At 42.3% G+C, this 12,559-nt stretch overlaps 1 protein-coding gene across 10 annotated transcripts in view; it reads left to right on the forward strand.

The window, feature by feature from the left end:
* The window catches only part of CLTCL1 (clathrin heavy chain like 1), an 85,427-nt gene that overhangs the window by 58,236 nt on the left and 14,632 nt on the right, over positions 1 to 12,559 (forward strand). For 9 of the 10 annotated variants that reach the window (XM_070275969.1, XM_070275970.1, XM_070275968.1 and 6 more), the window contains 2 exons: positions 1,749 to 1,871; positions 4,362 to 4,507. In XM_070275969.1, the coding sequence (XP_070132070.1) occupies positions 1,749 to 1,871; positions 4,362 to 4,507 (269 nt within the window). The remainder of the gene's footprint in view (positions 1 to 1,748; positions 1,872 to 4,361; positions 4,508 to 12,559) is intronic. The other variant, XM_070275975.1, reaches the window with a different exon arrangement.

Consider the following 12,559-nt stretch of genomic DNA (forward strand, 5'->3'; position numbering starts at 1 on the left):
TCAGACGCATCGTCTGTGGGGTCTGATGAGGGCTGCTTCTGAAGCTCACCATGGCGGGTCATGAAACACATTTCCATAACCTTAGTTTCCTTCCAGTTCTGACACCTTGTCTCTGGCCTGCTCGTGCCCTGTTTGTATGTATTGTGCCTATAGGTCTGACTGGCCCCTGGTCTGTCCTGTCAGTCCTCTGCTTACAGTCTTCAGTGCTGCCCGGTGTCCTGAGGGCAAAACTGAACCCCTTACCTGACCCAGGAGCTCCTCTGTGGACTGCCACCCTCCCCCAACCGACCTGACCACCTCCCCTCTTGCCTCTCCACCTGCATTCCCTTGCACTTCCTGCCCCTCTTCTGGGCGCAGCCCCTTACACACGCCCTTCGCCATCTCTTCCCAACCACGGAGCTTTCACTGGCCCCTCTTTGGAATGTTCCCCCAGGCCTCCTGCTTACCTCTGCCTTGGCTTGGTTCTACATGTATTCAATTACTTTTTTAGGTTGAGCTGTTGATACTTAACCACATGACCTAAAACTGCAGAAATCTCATGTGCATGCATCTGACGTTTGTCTGACTGTAAGCTCCTTGTGGGCAGCTGGTCTGTTTGCCCCCAGCACCTCAGGGCATCTGGCAGCACAGTAGAAAGTCACAACTGGGGAAGGAGTCTATTAGGCATCAGGCATCCAGAGCTGAAGATCAAGAGCAGCTCACTTTTCTCATCCTACTCTCACTTTGGACACACCACCGAAGCGACAATCTGGGCGGACATATCCCCCCACCTGCGAGTCTCTGGGGAGCCTGGGGACTTTAGTTAGTTTGATACCATAAGCCACCTTTTGGCTTAATTTACCACCTTTTTAACAAAGTGCAGTTAAAGACCTTTTGGAGGTCTTTGCATCCATCTGCCCTATGAGGTGATGTGTCCTTTTAGTAAGGCAGTTCACATAGGACAGAGACGCCCTTGGTCTGCTCTTTGGGCAGGAGAGCTGTGGTGAGATTTCAGAGTGGGCACCTGTGTGCTTGGCGCTGGGCCAGCCCACTCCTGGCCGCCTGCTATGTACAGGCGCAGCCTGCATTCGCAGACACACGTGGATCATGCAAGGAATCTGATTCCCGCCAGGCCTTAGCAAGTCCCTCACAGACTGGAATGTTCCAATGGACAGTTGGTTTTTTGGAGATATATTGTAACATTCAGAAAAGAGTCTCAAGTTCAGTCAATGAAAGCATATTTTAATGTTCGTAGGCCTTAAAATATTGCATCATATATGCTGTTCTATACCAGTTCTACACTATTCTGATAATACTTTAGAGATAGTTTAGAGCTAGCTACATGTGAGTATTTAAATTTAAATTAACTAAAATTAAAAACTGGTTTCTCCTTCATCCACGACATTTCAAATGCTCGGTAGCCTCCTGTAGCTAGTGGTGGCTCTGTAGGACAGCACAGGTCAGAACATCTTCATCTCGGAAACTTCTGCTGGGCAACACCGCTTTAGAGAGAGGGCTTGATGTGTGAGGAGCTGCACCTCGCTGTAAGTTGTAAACTGAGAAAGGGGCCTTTGGAGACAGCTCATCGCTCTTAAGAGGGCATTGTCAACCTTCTCGGATGCTGCTGGTCTCATGTCGAAGCACTACATCTCTCTCTTGGGCTCTGGCTTTCCACAAGTGTCAGGTCAGAGGGAACTGACTGGGGTGGGTCCCTCAAGTAGCTTCCATTGGTTGGCTGCTTGTGTTATACACAAGTATGCTTATTTCAGGTTTGCAATGAGAATTCTCTGTTCAAAAGCCAGGTCCACTACCTGGTTCACAGGAAGGACCCAGAGCTCTGGGCTCAAGACCTTGAGGAGACCAGCCCATCCAGGAGACAGCTGGTTGACCAGGTGAGGCACAGAAAGGGCAGGGGGATGTATGCGTGTGTGCGCCCACATGTTGCCCTCTAATCGTCTGTGGCTCAAGTGACTGGTTTGATTATTATATCAAAAACATCTCAGACGTGTGACCAGACAATCTTGCAAACCTTCACTACTCTCTTCTCTCTCTAGAAGCAGCTTGCCTAAAAATGGTTTCATTCCCAAGGGTGCGCTAACTTGGAGCCGTTTATTGGTTAAGGGCACAGGCTTGGCCCTAATCTCTAAAGCAGGGATGTTCAGCCTCAGTAAAAGGAATATCTGATGGCATGCCTGCATGCTGCGTCCTAATATTTTTCCACCTCAGCCCTTGCTGACAAAAGTTAAGTGACTGTCAACATTGTCTCAACTGGACTTCCCTTAGTTGAGGAGCCCCTTGTACCTTTATGACCATCCACCATCTCCTTGGAGCTGGGGTGCAGTGCTGGGGCAGGGGGTCCTTCCTAGGTGCACCCTGACAGGTAGTTGTTGGCCTCGCCCTTCAGTGGGCTTCCTGTAGGCCCTCAGCATTAGCAGATGGTGCCTTCGTCTTCCTCAGCGCTGTCCCCTAGCTGCTGAGCACAGTGTTCAGGGCTGGCCTAAGACCAGGTGGGAACGAGATCCTGGTCCAACAAGTGGGCTTCATTCAGCCTGAGGTGGTCAATTAAAGCGCCCACCTGCCCTGAGGACGTTGCCAGCCCACTGGGCGCATTTGTTTAAACTCAAGGGTTAGCGTTCCCCTGTATCTCTACTGAATTTCACCTTCTTGCTCTCTGTCCACTGTTGTCATGCCCATGCTTTTATTTTTTTCTTAATAAACTTTTTATTGTGGAACACTTCTAGCTGTGTAGAAGCTCATGTTATTTTGAATCTTCTTTATTCAGCTTTGGACTTATCCATCTCTCAGATTTTCGTGAGAGTTTAATGCACTTCATCCAAACCTGATGGAGACACTGAGCAGCAGAGAGCGTGGGGCAGAGTCGGTTAAGAGTCCTCTAGGGATCTTCCTTCAAGTTCGCGGACAACAGGTTTCTCCAGCTGTGGTCCTGCTGCCTCGTGCATCTTGTAGGTCACATCATATTGGAACCAGGAAGAGCAGCTTTAACGTTACGCTGAACTGAAGCCAGTGGGTGCCTCTGGGTCTCCCCGTGTCTGTGTGGAGCCACTGGTCCTGTCATTATGTCTGCTGTGACTGAATATTCATAACCGCCTCCTGGGGACATTCTCCTGCAGTGCCCTTCTAATTAGAGGGAATGTGTGATGGCAGTGGCAGACTGCTTTTAGGTCTGGAGTAGAAACTCATTATGGAAAGTTTACTTACAGGAAGCAGTGTTCTGAGGTGACCTTAGGTTGGGCATCCTGTTTGACTCAAATAGATGGCAGAAATTTATTTTTGCCCTTAGAACAACCAGTGTGTATTTCGAGTGCTGTAAGGTTTTCGAGAATTGAAAGCACATCTCCTCTGAGTGGACTTGGTTTGCTATGTCGCAGCTGTCCTTTCCCTTGAGTGTACGCGGCTTGTTACCTACTGCAGTAGCCCCTTTTCTCGACCTCCTCTGCATGTGTATTGGGATTGTTAAAAACTCCTTAGAGCAAGAACTTTTGCCTCTTACGGTGCCGTGGAGTATGTAGTGGCCGCTTGTAAGGTGGACTAGGCTGACCTTGATCCTAGTTCCATTGAAGCCCTTCACGATTGCATGGTGAAAGTTCATGGCCAGAGGTGTACGTCAGCGTGTCAGACCTCCTCAGAGCTGTCTGTTCTTCCTCATTAGTGGACTGCTATTGCCCACCTGATGAAAACCAGAAACTTGACAGAAATGATAGATCCTGAAGTCGCCAAAGGCCCCTGGTATGAAGTGCAAAGAGAACAGTGCTGGTCTCCTAGCTGGCTATTATTTGGTAATTGTATTCTTTGGAAAAATGTCTTTTTGCCCAATTTGTACGTTTTCTTGTAGGTGAGACACCCGTAGTTGAATCAGGGGTGCGTGGCCAGTCTTTTGTTGGCCTTTCCTTCAGAGCATGATTCTGAGGGCTCTGGCTCGGGGTGTGCTTGACTGCATCCCTGCAGGTGGGCTGGACCACAGCCGCGGCGGTGCTCTAGGCTATCAAGGGGCCAGTGGGGTCCCTGTGGAGGCCACATTTGCTATGAACAATGGCTTACGAAAACGAAGATGAGAGCAGACATGCGTCTCAGCTACCTGCTTAGTGCACTGTGTTCCTGGCTTTGGAGTAAATTTACAGTATGGTCATTGGTGCAGAGATAAGTCTGTAGCCCTTTTGATGTGAGAGAAAAAAATTGTTAAAATAGGGCAAACAGAGAAATCCCTGAGATTGACTCCTTTAAACACCCTTTCCTTTGTACCGTGAGAAATCTCCCATTTTCTATTCCAGACTGTCTTGGAGGAATCTTTCCCTTCTGTTTAGCTTCAAAGATACCATCTTGAAAGAACTTTATGTAACCTTTCTAATGATTTTTTAAACCAGTTGGTACAAACAGCATTGTCAGAAACACAGGATCCTGAAGAGGTCTCAGTCACTGTCAAGGCCTTCATGACAGCTGACCTGCCTAACGAACTGATTGAGCTGCTGGAGAAGACGGTTCTGCATACCTCTGTCTTCAGTGAGCACAGGTGAGGGTGTGCCAGGGTGCTGCTTGACATTCACGTTCCATTACATCTCGTCTCACCTCACCCATCCAGCCTCACCATCGGCTGCTCCCCGGACATGTGGCCAGTCTTCTTATTACTGCCTTTGTGTCTTCAGCCCAGCCCTTCTCTTCACTTATTTAAATCCTACCTGTCTCTGTCTAGCCCAGCATGAAATTTACTTTTTCCAGGAAGCTGTCCTTCCTCTTACGGCTCTGGCCCACATTGTTCTTTAGCCACACTGCTCAGAGAAAGGGAGCTAACATTTGTTAGGGCCTACTGTGTCCCGAGTATGTGTAATCTTGAAATCATGGGGAACAAAGCTTGGAAACAGATGGCAAGAAACTAAATCTGGGCACATATCAGGGAAGACTTGCTAGAGATGCACTGAGAGGTATGATGAGTGGGAGCTGGGATAGGAACAGCATTCTGGGCAGAAGCAACTGCATGAGCGGCCCCCCGGAGGGAACAGAGCATGCTTCAGTGAGGCCTCACCTGGTATTTGCCGCCACTTTAGAATTCATTGTGAGGGATTCTGTGTCAGACAGGTCGTAATGTGTTCACATTGAAAATCCTGCTGTATAAAGATTTAATTGTAAGATTTATTTTGTAGGCCAGAAGGGCTTTCAAGGTATGTGGTTATTATGTTAAGATATGTGTGTGTGTGTTTGTTTTTAAACATGGAAATGCTATATGGTAAATTATTGAATGTGAAATTATATATTTTTTAAGTTAATTTTTATTGAATTTATGATAGTTTACAATCTTATGAAATTTCAGTTGTACATTATTGCTTGTCAGTCATGTTGTAGGTGCAAACCTTCTCCCTTTGTGCCCACCCCCACCCCCCCCTTTCCCCTGGAAAACACTAATCTGTTCTCTTTGTCCACATGTTTAAATTCCTCATATGAGTGGAGTCATACAGAGATTGTCCTTCTCTATCTGGCTTATTTCACTTAACATAATTCCCTCAAGGTCCATCCATGTTGTTGCGATTGGGACGATTTTATTCTTTTTTACGGCTGAATAGTATCCCATTGTGTATATATGCCATATCTTCTTTATCCAATCATCACTTGATGGGCACTTAGGTTGCTTCCACATCTTGGCTATTGTGAATAATGCTGCAATGAACATAGGGGTGCATGGGACTTTTGGAATTGCTGACTTCAAGCTCTTTGGATAGATACCCAGTAGTGAGATTGCTGGGTCATATGGTATTTCTATTTTTAATTTTTTGAGGAATCTCCATACTGTTTTCCATAGTGGCTGCACCAGTTTGCATTCCCACCAACAGTGTATGAGTGATCATTTTTTCTCCACAACCTCTCCAACATTTGTTACTATTTGTTTTGGTTATTTTTGCCATTCTAATGGGTGTAAGGTGATATCTTAGTGGAGTTTTGATTTTCATTTCCCTGATGATCAGTGATGATGAACATCTTTTCATGTGCCTATTGGCCATCTGTATGTCTTCTTTGGAGAAATGTCTGTTCATGTCTCCTGCCCATTTTTTTTTTAATTTTTATTGAGTTAATGATAGGTTACAATCTTGTCAAATTTCAGTTGTACATTATTGTTTGTCAGTCGTGTTGTAAGTGCACCCCTTCACCCTTTGTGCCCTCCCCCCACCCCACCTTTCCCCCAGTAGCCACTAATCTGTTCTCTTTGTCTGCATTTTTAAATTCCTCATATGAGTGGAGTCATACAGAGATTGTCCTCTATCTGGCTTATTTCACTTAACATAATTCCCTCAAGGTCCATCCTTATTGTTGCAAATGGGACAATTTTGTTCTTTTTTATGACTGAGTAGTATTCTATTGTGTATATGTATACCACATCTTCTTTATCCAGTCATCAGTTGATGGGCACTTAAAGATTGCTTCCACTTCTTGGCTATTGTAAATAATGCTGCAATGAACAGTGGGGTGCATGGGACTTTTGGAATTGCTGACGTCAAGTTCTTTGGATAGATACCCAGTAGTGGGATGGCTGGATCGTATGGTATTTCTATTTTTAGTTTTTTGAGGAATCTCCATACTGTTTTCCATAGTGGCTGTACCAGTTTGCATTCCCAGCAACAGTGTATGAGGGATCCTTTTTCTCCACAACCTCTCCAACGTTTGTTACGGATATTTTTGTCATACTAATGAGTGTAAGGTGATATCTTAGTGTAGTTTTGATTTGCATTTCCCTGGTGATCAGCGATGATGAACAACTTTTCATGTGCCTATTGGCCATCTGTATGTCTTCTTTGGAGAAATGTCTGTTCATGTCTCCTGCCCATTTTGTGGTTGGGTTGTTTGATTTTTTGTTGAGTTGTGTGTTCTTTATATATTATGGATATTAACCCTTTATCAGATGTATGACTTGCAAATATGTTTTCTCAGTTAGTGGGTTGTTTTTTTGTTTCAATCCTGTTTTCCTTTGCCTTGAAGAAGCTCTTTAGTCTGATGAAGTCCCATTTGTTTATTCTTTCTCTTGTTTCCCTTGTCTGAGAAGATGTGGTGCCCGAAAAGGTCCTTTTAATACTGATGTCAAAGAGTGTGCTGCCTACGTTTTCTTCTAGAAGCCTTATGGTTTCAGGTCTTACCTTTGGGTCTTGGATCCATTTTGAGTTTATTTCGGTGAATGGTGAAAAAGAATGGTCAGTTTTCATTCTTTCACATGTGGCTTTCCAGTTTTCCCAGTACCTTTTGTTGAAAAGACTTTCTTTTCTCCATTGTATGCCCTCAGCTGCTTTGTCGAAGATTAGCTGTTCATAGCTGTGTGGTTTTATTTCTGGGCTTTCAATTCTGTTCCATTGATCTGTGCACCTGTTTTTGTACCAGTACCATGCTGTTTTGATTACTGTAGCTTTGTAATATGTTTTGAAGTCAGGGATTGTGATGCCTCCAGCTTTGTTCTTTTTTCTCAGGATTGCTTTAGCAATTTGGGGTCTTTTGTTGCCCCATATGAATTTTAGGATTCTTTGTTCAATTTCTGTAAAGAATGTCATTGGGATTCTGATTGGGATTCCATTGAATCTGTAGATTCCTTTAGGTAGAATGGAGATTTTAACTATGTTTATTCTTCCAATCCAAGTACATGGAATGCCTTTCCATCTCTTTATGTCATCATCCATTTCTTTCAGAAAAGCCTTGTAGTTTTCGGCGTATAGGTTTTTAACTTCCTTAGTTAAATTCACCCAGGGGTATTTTATTCTTTTTGTAGCGATTGTGAATGGTATTGTGTTCTTGAGTTCTTTTTCTGTTAGTTTGTTATTAGAGTATAGAAATGCTACTGATTTATGTAAATTGATCTTATACCCTGCAACTTTGCTATAGTTGTTGATTATTTCTAATAGTTTTCCAATGGTTTCTTTGGGGTTTTCTATATATAACATCATGTCGTCTGCAAACAGCGAGAGTTTCACTTCTTCCCTCCCTATTTGGATTCCTTTTATTCCTTTCTCTGGCCTAATTGCTTTGGCCAAAACCTCCAGTACTATGTTAAATAAGAGTGGTGATAGAGGGCATCCTTGTCTTGTTCCTGTTCTCAGGGGTATGGTGCTCTGTTTTTGCCCACTGATTATGATGCTGGCTGTGGGTTTGTCATATATGGCCTTTATTATGTTGAGGTAATTCCCTTCTATCCCCATTTTGTTCAGAGTTTTTATCATAAAAGGCTGTTGGATCTTGTCAAATGCTTTCTCTGCATCTATTGAGATGATCATGTGGTTTTTATTCCTCAATTTGTTGATGTGGTGTATCACATTGATTGATTTGCGGATGTTGAACCATCCCTGTGTCCCTGATATGAATCCCACTTGATCATGATGTATGATCCTTTTCATGAATTGCTGAATTCAGGTTGCCAAAATTATGTTGAGAATTTTTGCATCTATGTTCATCAGCGATGTTGGCCTGTAGTTCTTTTTCGTGCTGTCCTTGTCAGGCTTTGGTATCAGCGTGATGTTGGCCTCGTAGAATGTGTTAGGAAGTGTTCCATCCTCCCTAATTTTTTGGAATAGCTTGAAAAGGATAGGTATTAAATCCTCTCTGAAAGTTTGGTAGAATTCCCCAGGAAAGCCATCTGGTCCTGGGGTTTTATTCTTTGGGATGCTTTTGATTGCTGTTTCAATCTCCTTCCTTGTGATTGGTCTGTTCAAATTGTCTGCTTCTTCTTGACTCAGCTTTGGGAGATTGTAAGATTCTAAGAATTTATCCATTTCCTCTAGGTTATCCATTTTGCTGGCATATAGTTTTTCGTAGTATTCTCTTATAATCCATTGTATTTCTGTGGAGTCTGCTGTTATTTCTCCTCTTTCATTTCTGATTTTGTTTATTTGAGCTTTCTCTCTTTTTTTCTTTGTAAGTCTGGCTAGGTGTTTGTCAATTTTATTTATCTTCTCAAAGAACCAGGTCTTTGTTTCATTGATCCTTTCTACTGCCTTTTTCGTTTCAATAGCATTTATTTCTGCTCTGATTTTTATTATTTTTCTCCTTCTGCTGACTTTGGGCTTTGTTTGTTCTTCTTTCTCTAATTCAGTTAGGTGTAATTTGAGATTGCTTATTTGGGATTTTTCTTGTTTGTTAAGGTGTGCTTGTATTGCGATGAGTTTCCCTCCTAGTGCAGCTTTTGCTGTACCTCCTATGAGTTGGTATGGCATGTTATCATTTTCATTTGTCTCCAGAAACTTTTTTATTTCTTCTTTAATTTCTTTAATGATCTATTGCTTGTTCAATAGCATATTGTTTAATCTCCACATCTTTGTCCCTTTCTCAGCTTTTTTCTTGTAATTAATTTATAGCTTTATAGCATTATGATAGGAGAACATACTTGTTATTATGTCAGTTTTTTTAAATTTATAGAGGCTTGCCTTGTTTCCCAACATATGGTCTATCCTTGAGAACGTTCCATGCGCACCTGAGAAGAATGTGTATTCTGCTGTTTTTGGATGGAGTGTTCTGTATATGTCTGTTAAGTCCAACTGTTTTAGCTTTTCATTTAATTCCACTGTTTCCTTGTTGATTTTCTGTCTGGATGATCTGTCAATTGATGTGAGTGGGGTGTTGAGGTCCCCTACTATTATTGGGTTATTTTTGCTATCTTCTTTTAGGTTTGTTAATAGTTGCTTTATGAACTTTGGTGCTCCTGTGTAGGGTGCATAGATATTTATAAGCATTATTTCTTCTTGATGTAGTGTCCCTTTGATCATTGTATACTGACCCTCTATGTCTCTCTCCACCTGCCTTATCTTGAAATCTGCTTTGTCTGATATAAGTATTGCGACACCTGCTTTCTTTTGTTTGCTATTAGCTTGGAGTATTGTCTTCCACCCCTTCACTCTGAGCCTGTGTTTGTCCTTGGAGGTGAGGTGTGTTTCCTGGAGGCAACAGATTGTTGGATCTTGTTCTTTAATCCATCTTGCCACTCTGTGTCTTTTTATTGGAGAGTTCAATCCGTTTACATTGAGCGTGATTATTGATGCATGAGAGCTTAATGCTGTCATTCTGTCACTCGTCCGGTTTTCCTGCATTTCCTCTGTTGCTCGTCCTGTGTGTTTTGGCCTACCTGTTGACTTCTGCAGTTTCTTATGCTGGGTTTCTTAGCTTTTTCCTCATTCATTTTTTGTGTCTCTGTTCTGTTTTTTAGTTTAGCGGCTACCCTGAAGTTTGTATTCAGAATCTCATGCATAACATAGTTCATTTTCTGGTGTCCTTAACCTAAACTGTTTCAGTCCCTTTGCTCCTCCCCTCCTAAGTTATTATTGTCATCTCTTATTCCAACTTGTGTCGTGAGTTTGTGGTTAAAGTGACAAGGTTGTCTTCATTTTTGGTGTTTTCTTCCCTTTATCCTAGTGCTATAGTTGAATATTTGCTATCTTATTCTGATTCTATCTTTTTGTTTCCTTACTCTGTGTTTTGTGACCCTTTCTCACTTTTTTAATTTTTTCAGGTATGAGGGCCTTCTTGAGTATTTCTTTTAGTGGGGACCTCATGGCTACGAAGTCCATTAGCTTTTGTTTGTCTGGGAAAGATTTAATTTCTCCCTCATATCTGAAGGATATTTTTGCTGGATAGAGTATTCTTGGCTGAAGATTTTTATCTTTTAAAGTTTTCAATATGTCATTCCAGTCTCTCCTAGCTTGTAAGGTTTCTGCAGAGAAATCTGCTGAAAGTCTGATATGGGTTCCTTTGTAGATTATTTTCTTCTGCCTTGCTGCCCTGAGTATTCTTTCTTTGTCCTTCACTTTTGCCAGTTTTACTACTATATGCCTTGCAGTAGGTCTTCTTACATTGACAAATCTAGGAGATCTCAAAGCTTCCTCCACGCACATTTCTCTCTCATTCCCTAGACTTGAGAAGTTCTCTGCTATTACTTCTTTGGGCATGCTTTCCGCTCTATTCTCCTTTTTGTCTCCCTTGGGGATACCAGTAATTCTTAGGTTGCATTTCCTCATTGAGTTGGCTATTTCTTGGAGATTTTCTTGATTTCTTTTCAGTTGAAATTATATTTCAATGTAATCATAAACCCTGATTGATTATAGGGTGTCAGAGTTAAGGTATCTGAGGTGACTAGGATATTCTGTCTTGCTGTCTGGCTAATCTCCTTTGATAGATATTAGTTTGTGGGTTCTTCCAGCAAAAGACATTTAAAGGTGGTTCTCACTGTGCGTGCTGCTGCCTTGGACACTGTTGCTTCTCAGACATGCAGGGGGAACTTCAAGTTCTTGCTCTTCTTTCTGTGACTCACTGCTTCACCAGTCATAGTTTCACGTGCAGGTGAAAATAGCCTGGGTTGGCTTTGTGGCAGATAGACACCTATATACGTGGACAGAGACTATCACTGGAAAAGCTTAAAGTGTACTTTGAAATATGCAGTCTTTAAAATGAATCAATGAGCTAGTGAGTAAATAAAGCAAGCTTGAGATAAAAAAAGACCTGGAGAAGTAGGAGGGACACAGTCTGACTTGCCAAACTCTACTGAACCTGGGCTGTGGTTCTCACACCTTACAGGACACAGAGGACCACAAGACCTAAGGGCCTACAAAAGGTGGGAAGTCTGCAGACAAACCCCTCCTGAATGCAAGGATAAACTTTTATCCCAGCGTTGTCTAGCTCTCTGCTGAGAGACCAGCTAAAACAAAACAAAGCAAAAAAGAGCTGTTTTGAACCATGGTGCTAGATTATGAGGACAACCTGGCCCTGACAGGCTGATCCACTAATGGATTTTAGCACAAATTCTTGTGAACTGGTGTAGTATTAAAAACCCTCAGGTGGAAATTTAATTTTGAAGTGATTGCCATCAGGTAGTACCTTCAGATCTCTGCCGGAGAAGAACACAAATCCTTTTAGGAGAAACCTACCTTCTAGCAAGGCCTCAAAGAATTCTTACAGATAACATTCCAAGAAATAATGAGCTCAGGTAAAAACACTGACAGAATGGATCAGAAAACAAGGTACCATTAGTATGAGCAAGGTAAGAGAGTAGAGTCAGACCTGCCTAGAGAGACTAGAAGTATTGGAATTATCACAGAATATAAAATTACTTGTAATGTGGTTAAATACCAAAAAAAGGTTAAGCATATGTTTTAAAATACCAAATAACTTTGATAAATATAAATTTATATGTATTTGAAATTGAAGTAAATGCCAAATGGGTTTAGCAGCATTAGAGAGTAAACGAATTGGAAGGTAGATATGAAGAAATTGCAAGAACATGGCCAAGACAGGTAGGTGGGAAATATGAAAGAGTTTAAGAGACATACAGGTTGAAGGGAGATCTAATCAGAGCCTCAGAGCAGAGAGTGAGGCACTGTTTGGAAGGAGAATGATGGAGATCTAGTTCTCAAATTCAGGAAGTCTGGCAAATCCTGAGGAGGATTAATTTTTTAAAACCACCCTTACGTGTGTTATAGCAAAACTACAGGACATCAAAAAAAAATTTTAAGCAGCCAGAGAGAATTTATGAAGGAATATGAATTATATTGACAGCAGACTTCTCACTAGCCTCAGTGGAAGCCAAAGAATGATGGGATGATACAGTGATTTC

The sequence above is a fragment of the Equus caballus genome, chromosome 8 (genome assembly GCF_041296265.1).
Source record: "Equus caballus isolate H_3958 breed thoroughbred chromosome 8, TB-T2T, whole genome shotgun sequence".
NCBI classification, from domain to species: Eukaryota; Metazoa; Chordata; class Mammalia; order Perissodactyla; family Equidae; genus Equus; species Equus caballus.